The sequence below is a fragment of the Betta splendens genome, chromosome 10 (assembly GCF_900634795.4).
Source record: "Betta splendens chromosome 10, fBetSpl5.4, whole genome shotgun sequence".
In the NCBI taxonomy this organism is placed as follows: Eukaryota; Metazoa; Chordata; class Actinopteri; order Anabantiformes; family Osphronemidae; genus Betta; species Betta splendens.
In genome coordinates, this window is record NC_040890.2 from 16055852 (window position 1) to 16070476 (window position 14625).

General features: G+C 43.5%; 3 protein-coding genes across 4 annotated transcripts; 1 reads left to right on the forward strand and 2 right to left on the reverse strand.

Moving 5' to 3' along the window:
* The first annotated feature begins 73 nt into the window (after positions 1 to 73).
* cops6 (COP9 signalosome subunit 6) lies at positions 74 to 3669 on the forward strand. Its single transcript, XM_029165432.3, has 10 exons — positions 74 to 214; positions 1150 to 1275; positions 1372 to 1503; positions 1659 to 1747; positions 1878 to 1940; positions 2022 to 2069; positions 2170 to 2284; positions 2811 to 2903; positions 3068 to 3168; positions 3318 to 3669. Exons 1-10 carry the CDS (start codon positions 172 to 174, stop codon positions 3456 to 3458), a joined length of 951 nt encoding a protein of 316 aa, XP_029021265.1. The 5' UTR covers positions 74 to 171; the 3' UTR covers positions 3459 to 3669.
* A 554-nt stretch (positions 3670 to 4223) lies between these two features.
* On the reverse strand, positions 4224 to 6119 carry LOC114864552 (uncharacterized). The gene is made up of 5 exons (XM_029165430.3): positions 6098 to 6119; positions 5807 to 5861; positions 5678 to 5722; positions 5441 to 5601; positions 4224 to 5283 (listed from the first exon to the last, which is right to left on the reverse strand). The coding sequence occupies exons 2-5, from the start codon at positions 5850 to 5852 to the stop codon at positions 4477 to 4479; spliced, it is 1059 nt and encodes a 352-aa protein (XP_029021263.1). The 5' UTR covers positions 5853 to 5861; positions 6098 to 6119; the 3' UTR covers positions 4224 to 4476.
* A 1019-nt stretch (positions 6120 to 7138) lies between these two features.
* mcm7 (minichromosome maintenance complex component 7) lies at positions 7139 to 14425 on the reverse strand. Of its 2 annotated transcripts, none has more exons than XM_029164763.3 (15): positions 14222 to 14425; positions 12323 to 12402; positions 11890 to 12054; positions 11644 to 11768; positions 11358 to 11538; positions 11137 to 11274; positions 10913 to 11062; positions 10671 to 10785; positions 10435 to 10566; positions 10223 to 10306; positions 9901 to 10112; positions 9532 to 9797; positions 9220 to 9388; positions 8086 to 8195; positions 7139 to 7742 (listed from the first exon to the last, which is right to left on the reverse strand). In XM_029164763.3, the coding sequence occupies exons 1-15, from the start codon at positions 14250 to 14252 to the stop codon at positions 7517 to 7519; spliced, it is 2184 nt and encodes a 727-aa protein (XP_029020596.1). In that variant the 5' UTR covers positions 14253 to 14425; the 3' UTR covers positions 7139 to 7516. The 2 variants fall into 2 exon arrangements, with proteins under 2 accessions (XP_029020596.1, XP_029020597.1); XM_029164764.3 differs by lacking the exon at positions 14222 to 14425 and adding an exon at positions 12944 to 13057.
* Positions 14426 to 14625: the final 200 nt, after the last annotated feature.

Sequence of the window (14625 nt, forward strand, 5' to 3'; positions counted from 1 at the left end):
ATGTTTTTTCTTTTTACCCGCGGCGACAAGTACCTCGGTCGCGCTACTTGTAAACGCAACACAATAGATATGGGTTTGAGCTTATTCTAAAACTTCCTCTTAAAGCGATATTGCCACCTAACGTTGAGTTAGGAGAACAGCCCACTGCGCCTGCGCGATTTACCGGACAAGATGGCGACCAGCAATGGTGGGGGAATGGAAGTGGATGGGGCAGGCGAGTATTTATCCGTTCAGTTAGTTTTTGCCGTAGATTAGCATTAACTACAATGCACAGCATTGTGCAGCTAGAACATTTGTGTTATTAGTTTCTCTAAGTGGCAAATGTGTGGTGTTAAACGGGGGAAATATCGAGCTTGCTAACATGAGCTGACATGGGTTAACGTAACGTTACACGACTCTGTTGTAAAACTGTCAAATTGATCACGTTAACTCTCTATTAAGACTCTATTTCCTTCTGCATCAGCAATCTATTCAGGCCTGCATCTCTCAACTCAGGCATATTATACAGAAAAGCAACCTGATCTCACACAGGACCTCTTCTTCGCGAAATGAACCAATATTTATGCTATTCAGTGTTTTACCATCCTTTCATTGATGATTCAAGATAATCATTTTCAAAAGATGTCGCTTCTCCCCTTAAAAACACAGGTGGTCAATACATGCACTAAAGGCTTCACATTTCCAAAGCACCTTGTGTATTGATATACAGGCTCCAATTAGTTGTTGTGCCAACAAAGGTGTTTGTGTCAAGTTTATTTCATTTGTATAGCTCAGTACCAAGTCCACTTTTTCCCATGCATTCTTTGCAGATTCCAACACTCTTTAGTACCAAAACAAGATAAAGTTGCTCCTCCCATGGGAGCTGTCATTTGAAATAGTTTGGGCCTCCTACATCTTTTTATTGTGCTGTCTATTGATAACCACACAGGTTAACATCTGTCACCCTAAAAATGCATTTTAAAATGCACTTTTGTTGTTGAGTTTACATGCAAATCACTGAAAACCTTCCTTTAATAGCAAAATATGTCGCTGCAAGTAAGGGCACTAATTTCATGTTTTGGTAATTTGCTTATTGTTTTCTATAGTAAGTATTTTATTTATATGATTTTATAAGAAGCTCTTTAGTTAAACTCTTCTGTCCATCTGCAGCGAGCCCCAGTGTTATGGCCTCAGGCGTCACTGGGAGCGTTTCTGTGGCACTGCATCCTCTGGTTATTCTCAACATATCCGACCACTGGATACGCATCCGGTCACAAGAGGGGCGGCCGATGCAGGGTATGTGACATGACAGCCCTAAGCAATGAAAATGGTATGTGAGCAGACACATTGTTCTGTAACCAGACATAATGAATAAGTTCTTCTTCTTCACAGTGATTGGAGCTCTCATCGGGAAGCAGGAGGGTAGAAACATTGAGGTCATGAACTCTTTTGAGCTGCTGTCTCATACTATAGATGACCGAGTGCATATCGATAAGGAGTACTATTATACCAAGGAAGAACAATGTAAGTGTCATCAACATCTTTTCTTTCTCTGCATCATCAAACTCTCAAGAGTTGTCAACATTAGATACAATTATTTTGATGAGTGATTATTTTACAAGAGGTGAATGAAATTAGTCAAGCTCTTGTGTCACCCTCGATGTCCTCTCATGTCTCAGTCAAACAGGTCTTTAAAGACATGGAGTTCTTGGGTTGGTACACCACAGGCGGTCCTCCAGACCAGTCAGACATTCACATTCACAAGCAGGTGAGCAAGTCTTAAAGGGTTTTCTTACATAGTAAGTAACAAGTAATAAGAGTTATTTTAAATATCTTGTTATACATCTTTGATACTTTATTATTTAAATTTTAATCAGCTTTCCAATTTTCTTTTCTAGGTGTGTGAGATCATTGAGAGCCCTCTATTCCTCAAGCTCAACCCAATGACTAAACACACTGATGTGAGTTCATCAATAACGAGGCAATATCCACATTATATGGTTAAATGCAGTTGTTTTTAACCTGTGTTCTTTACTTTTTAGCTTCCTGTTAGCGTTTATGAATCTGTGATTGACATCATCAGTGGCGAGGTACTGCTTAGACTAATAGTATCTCCCCATTATTTCATTGACAATTATAATTTTTTTAAAGTTACATTTTATTGTCATGTTCTTTGTCTTTTTCACCCAGGCTACCATGTTGTTTGCTGAGCTGACATACACTCTGGCAACAGAGGAAGCCGAGAGGATCGGCGTTGACCATGTAGCTCGAATGACAGCTACCGGGACAGGGGAGAACTCAACAGGTAGACTTTCACTATTGCTTTGAAATTCAAAGATGCTAAACTCCACATTGGCCTAGAAGCGTTTTAGCTGCAGTGTAATTACACAGATATTTATATGCTTATGTGCATTTTGGCTACAAACCCATATTGTTTATTTCACAAAACTGAATAAAATCAAAAGCAGAAATGTGCTAAACCACAAACTGAAACAATAGTCCAGCTACAGTAAAAATCAGTTAACAGACAAAACACTAAAGGCAGAGTTCTACATTAAGCTCCACAGCTTGATGCTCAACTATTAGTCTGGCAAATGCAATAAAAGCACAAGTGTCTTTAAAAAATAACTGTTTAAAATAAGTCAGCCAAATGATGGAAGGTGCCTTTTTTACACTGCACATATTCTCCCCTTTTTCCTGCTAAACTGTCATTTACCAGCTGAAAAGCTTCAGGGTGGAGAGCAGTAAAAGTGGGTCAGTGTAGGAACTCTCCTACATATATGAACATCATTTTCTCTGAACTTATTTAACTCTATCATTGTCTTTGTTAGTTGCTGAACACCTCATAGCCCAGCACAGTGCGATAAAGATGCTCCACAGTCGAGTGAAGATCATTCTAGAGTATGTGAAAGCCGTGGAAGCAGGTGAGAGGAAAGCATGAACAAAACATCGGACAGCTGTTTTTTAACGGCGGTGCCTCAAACGTGTGGATAATTATAAACCCCTGTTTGAAACATCCTCATACCTTTTAGTATTTTGCGTCTAGGACGTATTTCTCATCACTTCCATCTGTCTTCATGTGTTGTAGGAGAGGTACCATTCAACCACGAGATCCTCCGGGAAGCGAACGCCCTGTGCCACAGACTGCCAGTCCTGAGCACCACCAAATTCAAAACGGACTTTTATGATGTAAGCAAGCTTTATTTGTTTTATTCACATGATCTAGGGAAGTGTTTTTTAAATTTAATGTCATCTTTTGTTTTACATCATTATTCAAATACAGTGAAAAGGACAATGATCTAAAGTGAACTGCAACTGTGCCTCTTGTTTCCCTGCAGCAATGTAATGATGTGGGCCTCATGGCCTATTTAGGCACCATCACCAAGACCTGTAACAGTATGAACCAGTTCATCAACAAGTTCAACGTCCTGTACGACAGACAGGGCATCGGCCGGAGGATGAGGGGACTTTTCTTTTGAGCTGGGAAAGAGAGAAAAGCTCTTTTTCTCAGTTTTCTTTGTAATTTGTTAACTAAAACCAACAGTAGCTTTCCAACCAGTTTACCATTGTCAACCACAAGTGTATCTAATAGCACTTAATTGCAACAATCAGTGAGAGAAATGTACAAAATTGCTCAACTCTTTCTTGGGTTTGCACAGTAACAAATCCACTGTACATGAACATTGTTACTTTACAATCATCATACATTACAAACAGAACATTACAACAACACACCGTTTTATTGTTTCATGTTTCTGTATGTAATAAATGATCAGATTTTTTTCTTGGGACCTAGACTCCTTTTTCTAAACTTAAGTAGTTATTAAGGGCCATCATTACAGTAACTAGACCGAACCCATGCAGCTCATAAAAGCATCAGACCTGCATTTTTGAAAAGCGCCTGAAGTCAGCGATGTGGAGCTGGTTTATTGTCAGGCGTGTTTGCAGTTACTGCATCTTTTGATGTTGTGTTCCTGCTGTTCGGTTGCCTGTGGAGACCTTGGACAGACAACCGGGCAGAAAAAAGTGGGTACGGGAAAGTTACGTCTGCAGAGTCAGAGGTCTTAACAAGAGTCAGCATTTATACGGGCATCAAACATCCAGTGGAAGCAGACATAATAACCCCAAAGCTGCAAGCTGGCAGTTCTTGTTCGCTGCCAAGTGGCAAATGGAGGAGCCAGCAACTCTGTCGTATATTTTTTAAAACTATATTTTATGATAAAATACTTTTCAATGACAAGGAAACAGTTGTATCACATTTTATTCTCTTTATAATGAGGATTCATTTACATTACAGGGATGTACTGATCTAATGCTGTTTCATTACATGCTGACAGTGATGGTGACATGAGGCTGCAGCTCATCTATGCTTCAGTACAGGATGTGGTCTGTGTCTGTGATTTCCAAAAAAGCTAAAATAAAGTAAAACACCTCAAAAGAATTAATTAAAGTCTTGTGTATTTCAGGAAAAATACCTTTCCTCGATTCAGTCAGGTTTTACTGACTGTCTTCTGCAGGCTCATCTGCAGGCTCAGCGGGCTGAGGGTACTGGAAGCGGGCTGGGTCGTACAGATCATCCATGGGGTTATAGGGTGCTGGGTACTGGTATGGATAAGGGAAGAGGGTTAGTTTCTTTTCAATAGGTGCAGGAGGTGCTGGCTTCTCCACCACTTCCTCCTCCTCCTCCTCCACTGGAGGAGAAGGGGGCGGTGGTGGGGGTACCACCACCGCTCCCATAATGGGCCTGGGTGGGTGATCGATCAGGCAGTCAGGATCCCAGTAGGGGTCACAGTCGTACTCCATGCCCTTGAAGGGACGGACGAGGGCTGGGGGAGACTTCTTGATGAGGACGAGGGGTGGAGGTGGAGGAAGGACGGACTTCTTTGGTGGAGGGGGCGGAGGAGGTTGGGGTGCTTCTACAGGGGCTGGTGCAACCTTCTGAGGGCTGCAGTGAGGGTGGTAGCGAGGGTCACACAGCACAGGCACCGCACCACTCGGGAGGTAGACAATGTGGGGCTTGCAGAGAGGGTCCTTGCTGTTGCACAGGTAAAGAACGTCGGCTTGAGAAATGGATGGAGCAGGAGGGAGGGGAGGTGGAGTTGCCTGGGGCTCTGTGGGCTTTGGACCCCCTTTCATGGGAGGTGGAGGAGGAGCGGCAACTTTACACTTCTTGTCTGTGGTCGGGTCACACATGATCCTCGGTACTCCCAGTTTGTTCTGGAAGTAGGAGGCGTTGGGCCCGTAAGCGTTCTCCAGGTACCTCATCTGCTGGTAGAGCATCCGCAGCCTGTCGATCTCATAGATCTGAGACGTGGAACACACACAGCAGTGACACCACAGACAAATAGCAAGAGATGAGAAGAGTCATTTCATGAAAAATGTCGATATTCACCAGTAAATTCAGACAATGTCATCAGTGGCAGGTATTATTAGAATATTAAATTTGTCGTGTCCGTCGTACCCCTTCAGTGTGTCCGATGCTGCTGTAGTATCGGTAGTACGACTGGAAGTCTGGGTTTCCTCTGTACCACCTGGGGTCCACGTTACGCTTGGGCCTGGAGCGCGTCAGGAAGCTGTTGGCCGTCTCCGAGCCGATGCTGACATCACCGACAGGGACCATCTCTGTGGAGAGAAGAGCAGTCACAGCTCAGCCCCTTAATCATGTAAAACATAGGCCATAATGAAGATTGGTGCCCACCTTCCTGCTTGATATCACTCAGCAAGGATTTGGCCTCCAACAGGCCTGAAAGCACAACGCAAACCAGTTGGTTATTTTCTGGTTCTTTGTGACACTAATTATACGACACAAAACTACTAAACTACTGACCTAGAAGACTGCTGAGCGCCCCCACCCACCACAGTGTGCCAATCATCTCGAACCCCTGCAAGAAAGTCACATCACTATAACAAGAACATTAACAGAACATCATTGACGCCTCATGACTAAAACTGGTAACACTTAGTAAGTGTATATAAAAATAGTTTTTATTTTAAAATACTTTTTTTGCAAAAATAAAGGCCGTTTTCAGAATCTACATAGAATAAATTAATCATGAGCTAAAAATGAACATTTATACAACGAACAAAACTTCACACACAGACCATCATTTGTACTCACCTGGTTCAGGCCGTCTTCACTGGACCGACAGGGCACAGTGGGTTAAATACACATCTCCGTGTCAGCCGTCTTCAAGCGTTTTCTACCGTCCAATAGGATTTGAGGCTCTGAGCCTAGAACCTCGCCCCCGCCTCTCTTTACCACAGTTTAATACGAGGCCTCGGGCGCCAATTAGGAATAAAGGCCCCTGGATTTCAGCAGCACAGCCATAAAGAGAACAGACTTCAAATGGAAACTCCCCATTAAGTCTGGAAGGAAAAGTATCACCTGCTGGGACAACTGCAACTGTGAGGAAAATGCTGCCTACAAACAATATCTCAGCCAAACACACAGATGACAATCTGCAGAGCCTCGGACATAAATCTAAAGCAAGTTGTCTGACATTTTTGGAAAGGTGGTCATTTTATTTTAACGGAACACCTGCTCTACGTGTTATTCAGAGGCAGGTTTTCAAACGGAGCCATGCAGACACGTTTGCTTTGTCTTGGCATGTTCACTATTGAACTGACTTAAAGAATTCTCAGTTCAGAACTGAGCTCCATCAAACATCTTCGTGAGACGTTTTATTGCCAAAAGCCTACGTCTACGATGCTGCCCCACCTAAAAATGAGATTTTAAAAGCGAAGCCAACAAAGTAACAAATGTAAATAACCAAAAAATGACAAACGTCAGAAAACATGGAAGGAAGAGATGTGCTGTTAACTGTCAAGATCTTATTTGCTTTCGTTTTCGCTGAAAACTTTAGTTTCTGACAATGTTAAACAACGGTATCTTTTATACTCATATTTACTTAACATTTTCCTTCACTAAACAGAATCTGTGCGAAGACGTAATAACGGGCTGCAGGAAGCGGGACCAGGCATTTTCACTCTTTTACAGGCCAAACTCTAAGGAACCCTTGTATGTTGTTTTACAGGCAAACATGTAAAGGCATCACTGAAAGCAGCAATTATATCACGTCAAGTCACAAACCAGGTGTTCAGACTGTAGCACATGTTTTTATCTCACTTTACAGACAGTCAATGATCCAAATGCAACATGTTACTGAACCATAAATTTATTATAACTATCATCACAATACAAGGCCTGATATTATTTTACCTTGCCTCATTTTCAATACAAAGCATAAAATGTACAGAAATGCTTAATGTCAACTGGAAGCTTTTAGCTCTAGCTGCAGACAGAGCTTCTCAATACAAAGATCTGAAATACATATTTACACAATTACGCCATTTACCAGCAAACAGAAACCTCAACATAAAAGCTATGGATCTCCAACAACAGCTGTTTTTTTGGTCCAGGTTCTGCTTGACTTGTTACAAAATGCTGAAAGAGGGTAAATAAGCCTGCAAGTCTGTAAAAGGGCCAGAGGAGCGTTCGTTCACTCGGGCAGGAGAAATTCGGCGTGAGCCCAGATCTTCAGACGAAGGTGATGCGAGTGCGAGCCTGGTTGACCTGCCACACGTTCAGCTCCTCGTACTCCTCCAGCGCCTCCTGGAACTGGGCGGGGGTGAAGCCACGTGACACGCAGCGCTGCTCGGCCTCGGCCATGCGCACCACCCCGCCGGCTCCGGCCCGGCCGGCCACGCCCTCTGTGGCCAGCTCCCGCACCACGGAGAAGATGACGTCGGACGGACGCTGGGCTCTGTGCACAAGGAGATACATTTGAATCGTGCTTTAAGAGGAAAACATTGCCAAGCTGAGCCAAAGAAAAATCTCCATTTCTATTTTAAAATTGCTAATTTTTAGCCTCCTTCCCTTTCAAAGTCTCCTATAACAGGCTTAATACTAAAGTAAAGGGGAATGTTGCTGGTTTTGACGCCTGTGTCACGTGAACAGAGCTCCATAAAAATTCAGAGAAGTTTTACAGCTTCCTCCAGGATATGCAGCTACTGTTATGGGCATAAGTGAGACTCATAAACCGGTTCCTAGATCCAACGGCATCCGGTCTGGGGTTAAGGCGGACTGAACAGAGTGTTAACACTAACCTCGTGTTGCTGGACTTGTCTGCTTGTAGTGAGTCCTTTGACATTTCCATCAGTCTCATTGCCTCATTGACGTCTTCTTTCTCTACATTGTCCATCATGCGCAGGCGAGCCTGAAGAGAATCATTCAAAAGGAAATTGTTGATAAAACGGCAAAAGAAAAAAAACAAAACAAAAACAAAACCCAAATAATCTTGATGCGTCTTTCAAAGGCTGCGCTGTGCCGGCACTGTCAGACCGAGACAAGTGCAATGCCCTCTGGGATGGCCAGCAATTGCCCAAGTCTCCGCCTCTCAACACCAGCTAGTCTCTTACTGGATGACATTGAAGCCGCCAGAGCAAATTGCTTATGACAAAGTCAACGAGTCATTTTAAACTGTAGTTTGAAGCAGAACATCCCGATGACAGTTCCAGCCTTGGTCAGTTTTGCATGGGTTTGCACAGCTGGTCCTAACGCACACAGGCTGACTGCCCACCCTGCAAAGCTGGCCAGAACCAGAAAAACATCAGCGTGTCACTCATGAAGGTGCAACCAATCTGCACCACTGAGTTCAGCCGATGTGAAGCTGTGATGTGTTCGACTCAACGGCTCAAGCAGTTCTTTCATAGAGGGATGGCTGAGGTGGCTGGATGTTTTCTGGACACATCTGTGCAGTACGTTGCCAACCCGTCTGCCTGAAGTGCTGGTTTTGCAGTAGATTGATGACTGCTACCTGCACAAACAGCACTTTTGGCACCCAAAGGCTGAGAAAAGGTCGAATTGTTGAAGTTATATAATTGGTCCTTCATTACTTAATAAAAAAAACAAAAAAAACATTTCCTCGACATTATTGGACTGATGAGTAACTGAAAGTAGTGCCAATTTCTTGTTTGGACCCCTTGAGATCTTTTGTTCAGCGAAGGAAAGAAGTGCTCACACTGCAGTAGGCCTGGTTATCATCACTACCTGCACTGTAAGCACTTTATCACACACTGGACCAACAGGACCAAAAAAAAAAATTAAAGAACCACTGGACTTAAACACTTAAAATTCCATTTTTTCCAACAGCCTAAAGATTTATTGTGAAAAATAAATATGACACTGTACTTGTAAATGTGCCATAATTTAATTCTGGTGAGTCCAGGTGTGATTCTCACCAGGGCGGTGGAGAGGCGAAGGATGGAGAGCAGCGTACGGGCAGAGGTGAAAGTGGTGTCTTTGCTGACTCGGGCCTCCTTCCTCATCTCCACATAAGCAGCTGTGATGTAATCGGCCAATGTCTCTGGGACCACAGGCTGCCGCTTTTTACACAGAGCAATATAACGCCTAAAAAGGAATTTATTTCAGACACTATGAAAACTTATTAAACTGAAACTCCCCTTGGGTTATCCTAGTGCAGACCAACATTGTAATAATAGTAAAACATTTTGATATGCAGTCTAGAACAACAAAGCCTTTCTCCCACAGACCTCATCAGCTTCATGTCGATGGGTGTGAAGTGAGTGGGTGGCTGTCTGGAGTGCTGGTGGACATAGGTGATGTGCTGCGCCAGACGCAAGTCGGCATCAGCGTCCGGTTTGTCCTGGATGAGCCAGAGCAGGTCAAAACGAGAGAGCAGAGCAGCCGGCAGCTGAATGTTCTGCTCAATACTCTTCCTGGGGTTGTAGCGGCCATAGGCGGGGTTAGCTGCAGCTAGGATAGAGCAACGGGCATTCAGGGAGGTCATGATGCCAGCCTAAAGAGGAGAAAAAAAAAAAGTGTCAATGTGTGTCTGACTGTCTTAAAAAAGACAATGAGAAAACAGCTGCTCCATTATTTACAGCTGCAGATTCAGTTACCTTTGCGATGGAGATGGTCTGCTGCTCCATCACCTCATGGATGGCTGTGCGGTCGGCATCAGCCATTTTGTCAAACTCGTCAATGCAGCAGACGCCCAGGTCTGCCAGGACCAGGGCTCCACCTTCCAGGGTCATTTCTCCAGTCAGTGGGTCACGCATCACTGCTGCAGTCAGACCTACTCCAGATGATCCACGGCCTGTTGTGTACTGGCCTTAACACGAGTAAGCAAAACACACCAATTACAGATATACTGTTGTAATAGGTTTATAATCCGAAAACAGGTCCTTCGGTCTTAAACATCATGAACATGGCTGTACTCACTTCGAGGAGCCAAACGGTCAATGTAGGAGAGCAGCTGGGACTTGGCGACTCCTGGGTCTCCCATCAGGCAGATGTTTATGTTGCCTTAAGGCAGAACACAAAACAGGAAAAGTTCCACATTTAGTAAGACATTTTGGAAAACAAAACAAAAAAAAAAACAAAAAAAAACACTTAAAAACACCCTCCATTTAATTCATTTAATAAATGCTCACCTCTGATTTTCATGCCTTTAGGTGCCTGTTCTACTCCTCCAACCAGCAGCAGGAGAAGCGCCTTTTTTACATCCTCATGTCCGTAGATCTCTGGTGCTATAGAACCAGCTAGTTTTTCATAAAATCCTTCATCTGAAACAAAAACATTAAGTTCAGTTTCAAAAGAGAACATCTTAATTGCCAGTTTTAGACATTCATAAATGGTTCTGTAAATGAATCGCCTACACACCACCTACCTGTGATGCTACGCAGCTCGTCGTCAGTCAGCTCCTCGTTACCGAGCTCATCGTCCTCGGTCTTGTTCATGAGTGTGATGCAGTGAGCCTCAAGGTAAGTTTCTGAGAGAAGGCCCTAATTTGACCCAAGGAGAGAGGATGTTTTATGCCTTGGAGGTAGAGGAATGTTGATAGAATAAAGAGTTGAGTCTGGGGGTCTGGCCAGATTTACAAAAAAGCATCTTACTGCCTCTTCCTTATACCTGAGTAGCTTGTTTGAACCCTGTGCGCAGCAGAGGGAGGAAGACTCCTGTGATGGCTACATGATCTCCTGGCTGAGCAAGACGTGTGTTTTCTCCACGGGCATACACAGTCATGCTCCTTGGAATATTACCAACTGGTACCTGGTCACTCTGTGGAACAACAGACAAAAAAATAAATAGAAAAACTATCACAGTACTGTAACAATTTCACTGGTAGTACCTACATGTTCCTGAATACGCAGCTCTTGGAATTTGACAAATTTGGAGCCTCTGGTCTGCAGGTAGAGACGACCCCCAGATTTGTTGGTTACACACTCTTGGCTGGGACACATGGAAAGGGGCATGAAGGAGGGAGACTGGATCTGAAAGAAAACAGCACATGCATAATGAATTTCAATCTTGTCAAACTATTTCTCAAGGATTTTATGCTTAAATCCTGTCTTACTGGTTGATAGGTCTCAGCACCACACTGGTCACATGTGTAAGTAGCCACAGCCATCATTGGTTTGACTTCAGTAGCACGGGTCACTATGCCACGAACGGTCACCAGATGCCCGATGCTGTCAGCTCGTACATCCCGCACTACTTTGGGTTTATTGGTGCTGGGGGGTTTGAAGTACATTTCACTGCAAAGACAGACCAAAAAAACAAAGAACAAAAAAACATGTCAGGCATGGATGAAAACAGACTTTTTAAAGAGGAAACAAATAGCTCGATCAGACTCAACATACAATCTCCTCATGAGCTCAGGTGGGTACTGGTTACGAGGGTCTCTAGTGTCTGCAGGGTCACGGCCCCTCTGCTCCATCATTAGCCTGTGCTCAATGTAAACATCCAGTGAATCTTTGGCCACAACCTGGTTGACAAAAGCATCTCATGTCAACAAGTGCATCAATAATAAAAATCTTTCACAGTCAGTAGGTCAACCACACTATACATTACAGGTAAAAATTTGAGGTCTGTGCAAATTCACATACATCTCTCTCTTTATAATCTGGCAGCACTTCATGGACAGCATCAGCAAACAGCCCAGTGTAACGCTTGGCATTCTCACAGACGCTCTCAACCAGCTCAGGGTCCTCCTCTGCCACATCGTCCAGCTCCACAAAGAAAGACACCTGCTCCCTGTGTGCCAGTGCCACCTACATGCACAGACGAGTGATTATCAGATGAGACACTTAATTACACATCTACTGCTCAACAACTACACTTCACTGCCTAATGTATACAATTATCCATTTATCTGCTGCCTATTTAATTGGACAAATATTCATTTGCACCAATTTTAAACCCAAGAGACATAATTTATATGATTAGTAACTAAAATTGTCATATAAACAAAGAAAAAAAATGTGAAAAGTTGTAAATCAAGAGGAAATAGTTAGAATCTTTATTATTTACTATACTTACAAGCTGAGCTCCATATTTGAACACCTTCTTGCCATTGTCATCCTCTGTGTAAAACTCCTGCAGGAACCTTTTGCATTTCTCTGCAAGACAAACACTTTCAGGTTTATTTCACAGCAGAAAGCCACAGACCACATGCAGCGGGATCCAAATGGAGACAAACAAAGAAACCACTTTGTCCATTTGCATCAATATCTAAACTGCTTTACAAGTTTAAAAGCTGTGGCGAATGTTTTAACGACCCAGCCAACAGTGGGCCTACACACTGGGAGCTAATTTGTTGTCCTGCGACGACCCCCTTTGTTGAGTAACACAGCGTCCTGTAATCTCGATGAGTCACTATTGCCATCACGTACAGTGAAGAACAAACTGCTGTTACTGCACAGACTCAGTCTCGCTTGAACGCATCTCTCGTTGCCAAGATAGGGCGAAATACCCGATATTACGCAGTAGATGGCATCAGGGTGAGAACGTAAATACAACAACAGGCGCGCTGAGTTCAGTGTCCATTTTTTTGAGGAAAACATGCCTCATTTCTCGAAAGAGACACAACTAAAAACATTTAAATCCTCCTTAAAAGAACCGAAACTGGCCCTAGAACGACAAATAAAATGCGACACTTACTTTGACGCCGTAGCGGAAATTCGGCAGCTCTGCTTTAATATTTTCTCTGTTCGAGGATGTTATTGTAAACAAAGCAGCACATGGCTTTTGTGCCTCTGCACTTCGAGATCCCTCCGCGGCGCTTCCGCTCCTACAAATAGTCCTCGCTGTTGTTTTCAAACCGTAGCCAGCCATCTTCTGTGTTTAGCAGACGTTGACTCGTTTGCGTCGAGCACACGTTCTCCACCAGATATTACTTACATTTCTTAACATAAAAACTAAGCGTATAAAGATCTGTAACTCAACGCTTTATAAACCGAATGTAAAATTAGGTAAGACATTTTCACCATTTTGCTTAAACTATTTTTGGTTGTTGAAACAGGGAAATAAATTATTAAAACTATTTCAGCAAGTATCACATTAAACAAGTCACCAATAATATTTATTTTGGCGTTAGAGTTTGAAGACTAAACACTGGCTGTTAACTGCATTCTTAGCTATTAGGTCAATAAGAGCTACGCAGCTTACGCGGTTAGCAGGGAAATTGACGTGTATGTGGTGATTTTTACGCTTTTAATTAGAACGTGTAAGTTTGTCTTAGACGTGTGATTCACGTGTGCGCGTAGTTTGATGAGTTAAAAACCAACCACTGGGCGTCACTGGTTAACGTGCTGACGTCGAGTAATAAAGTGAACGTAACGTACGTCACTGCTGCTCCTGCAACAGCGCGGACAAAACACGGTACAAGTTACTTGAGCTTTACATCAATGGAGCAAAAGTGTTTACGTTGAAGTCCCAACCTCAGCGCCTGTTTTGAAATGCGTGGCTTTCTAATAATACAATCTCTCTGTGCCCGATTAGCCTCATTAGCTTAAGTGCAACGTATTGCGGGACATGTGCTTGCACACTGGCGCCTGCTCCTTTGTTTAAACGGATCCATCCGGGTCACAGCGCAGTCACAAGCTGAAGCGCTTTTAACAAAGTTTGTTTTTTCAGTGTCAACCGGGCGCCAAACGATCCCCGGTTCCGTGCCCGGTACTGTGAATCATTAGATACGCAACGCAGAATTCATAACACGATGCTTCCAGCAAAGTGAATTACTTTAGGTTTTTCCTGCAGTTATTTAACACAAACGAATCTGTGATTAACAGTTTGGGGCTTCATACAACGACAAACCACACGGCTTCTAATCCAATACATTCAAACAGTAACAAGAACCACAATTAAATGAAGATATGGGATAAAACACCGGGCCAACCTGTTGCTGGGATGCCGTTATTACAATAGATAAACAATTACCTTTCTCTGCCGCGTAATCCTTACGAGCCATGGCTGCAGACGTTTACCGAATGAGAAAACCTAATTCCGACTCAAATGCAGCTTTAAAAATCACAATTTACTGTCTTCCACCACCGGTGATCAGTTTTCATTCACTCGCAGCTTCAGTTTCTCCCCAGTCTCGGTTGACGAAGTGGCGCGAGTCTGACGTCTCCCACAGCCAATCACGTTGCATATAACTCCGGCGATAGGCGGAATTTTGTGGTGGCGCGAAAGTTGTGACCGATTTTGCGTCACGTGACAAAGAAAACGTCCGCCCCGTTTGTTCGGAATGGCGCGAAAGTCGATGATTGGGTTTTTATGCAACCGAGTGACCCCAGACTGAACTCAAGTGTAGATGAGATCTGACCGTCCGACACAAAGCA

Coding starts and splice junctions, on each gene's coding strand:
- cops6 (XM_029165432.3), top strand. CDS start 172: ATGGCGACCAGCAATGGTGGGGGAATGGAAGTGGATGGGGCAG. Junction 2,070..2,169: donor TTGACATCATCAGTGGCGAG/GTACTGCTTAGA, acceptor TTTTTCACCCAG/GCTACCATGTTGTTTGCTGA. Junction 3,169..3,317: donor TCAAAACGGACTTTTATGAT/GTAAGCAAGCTT, acceptor GTTTCCCTGCAG/CAATGTAATGATGTGGGCCT.
- LOC114864552 (XM_029165430.3), bottom strand. CDS start 5,852: ATGATTGGCACACTGTGGTGGGTGGGGGCGCTCAGCAGTCTTCTAG. Junction 5,723..5,806: donor GGCGCTCAGCAGTCTTCTAG/GTCAGTAGTTTA, acceptor TTGTGCTTTCAG/GCCTGTTGGAGGCCAAATCC. Junction 5,284..5,440: donor GCATCGGACACACTGAAGGG/GTACGACGGACA, acceptor TCCACGTCTCAG/ATCTATGAGATCGACAGGCT.
- mcm7 (XM_029164763.3), bottom strand. CDS start 14,252: ATGGCTCGTAAGGATTACGCGGCAGAGAAAG. Junction 11,275..11,357: donor GTGCTGAGACCTATCAACCA/GTAAGACAGGAT, acceptor GTTTTCTTTCAG/ATCCAGTCTCCCTCCTTCAT. Junction 10,786..10,912: donor GGTTCAAACAAGCTACTCAG/GTATAAGGAAGA, acceptor GGGTCAAATTAG/GGCCTTCTCTCAGAAACTTA.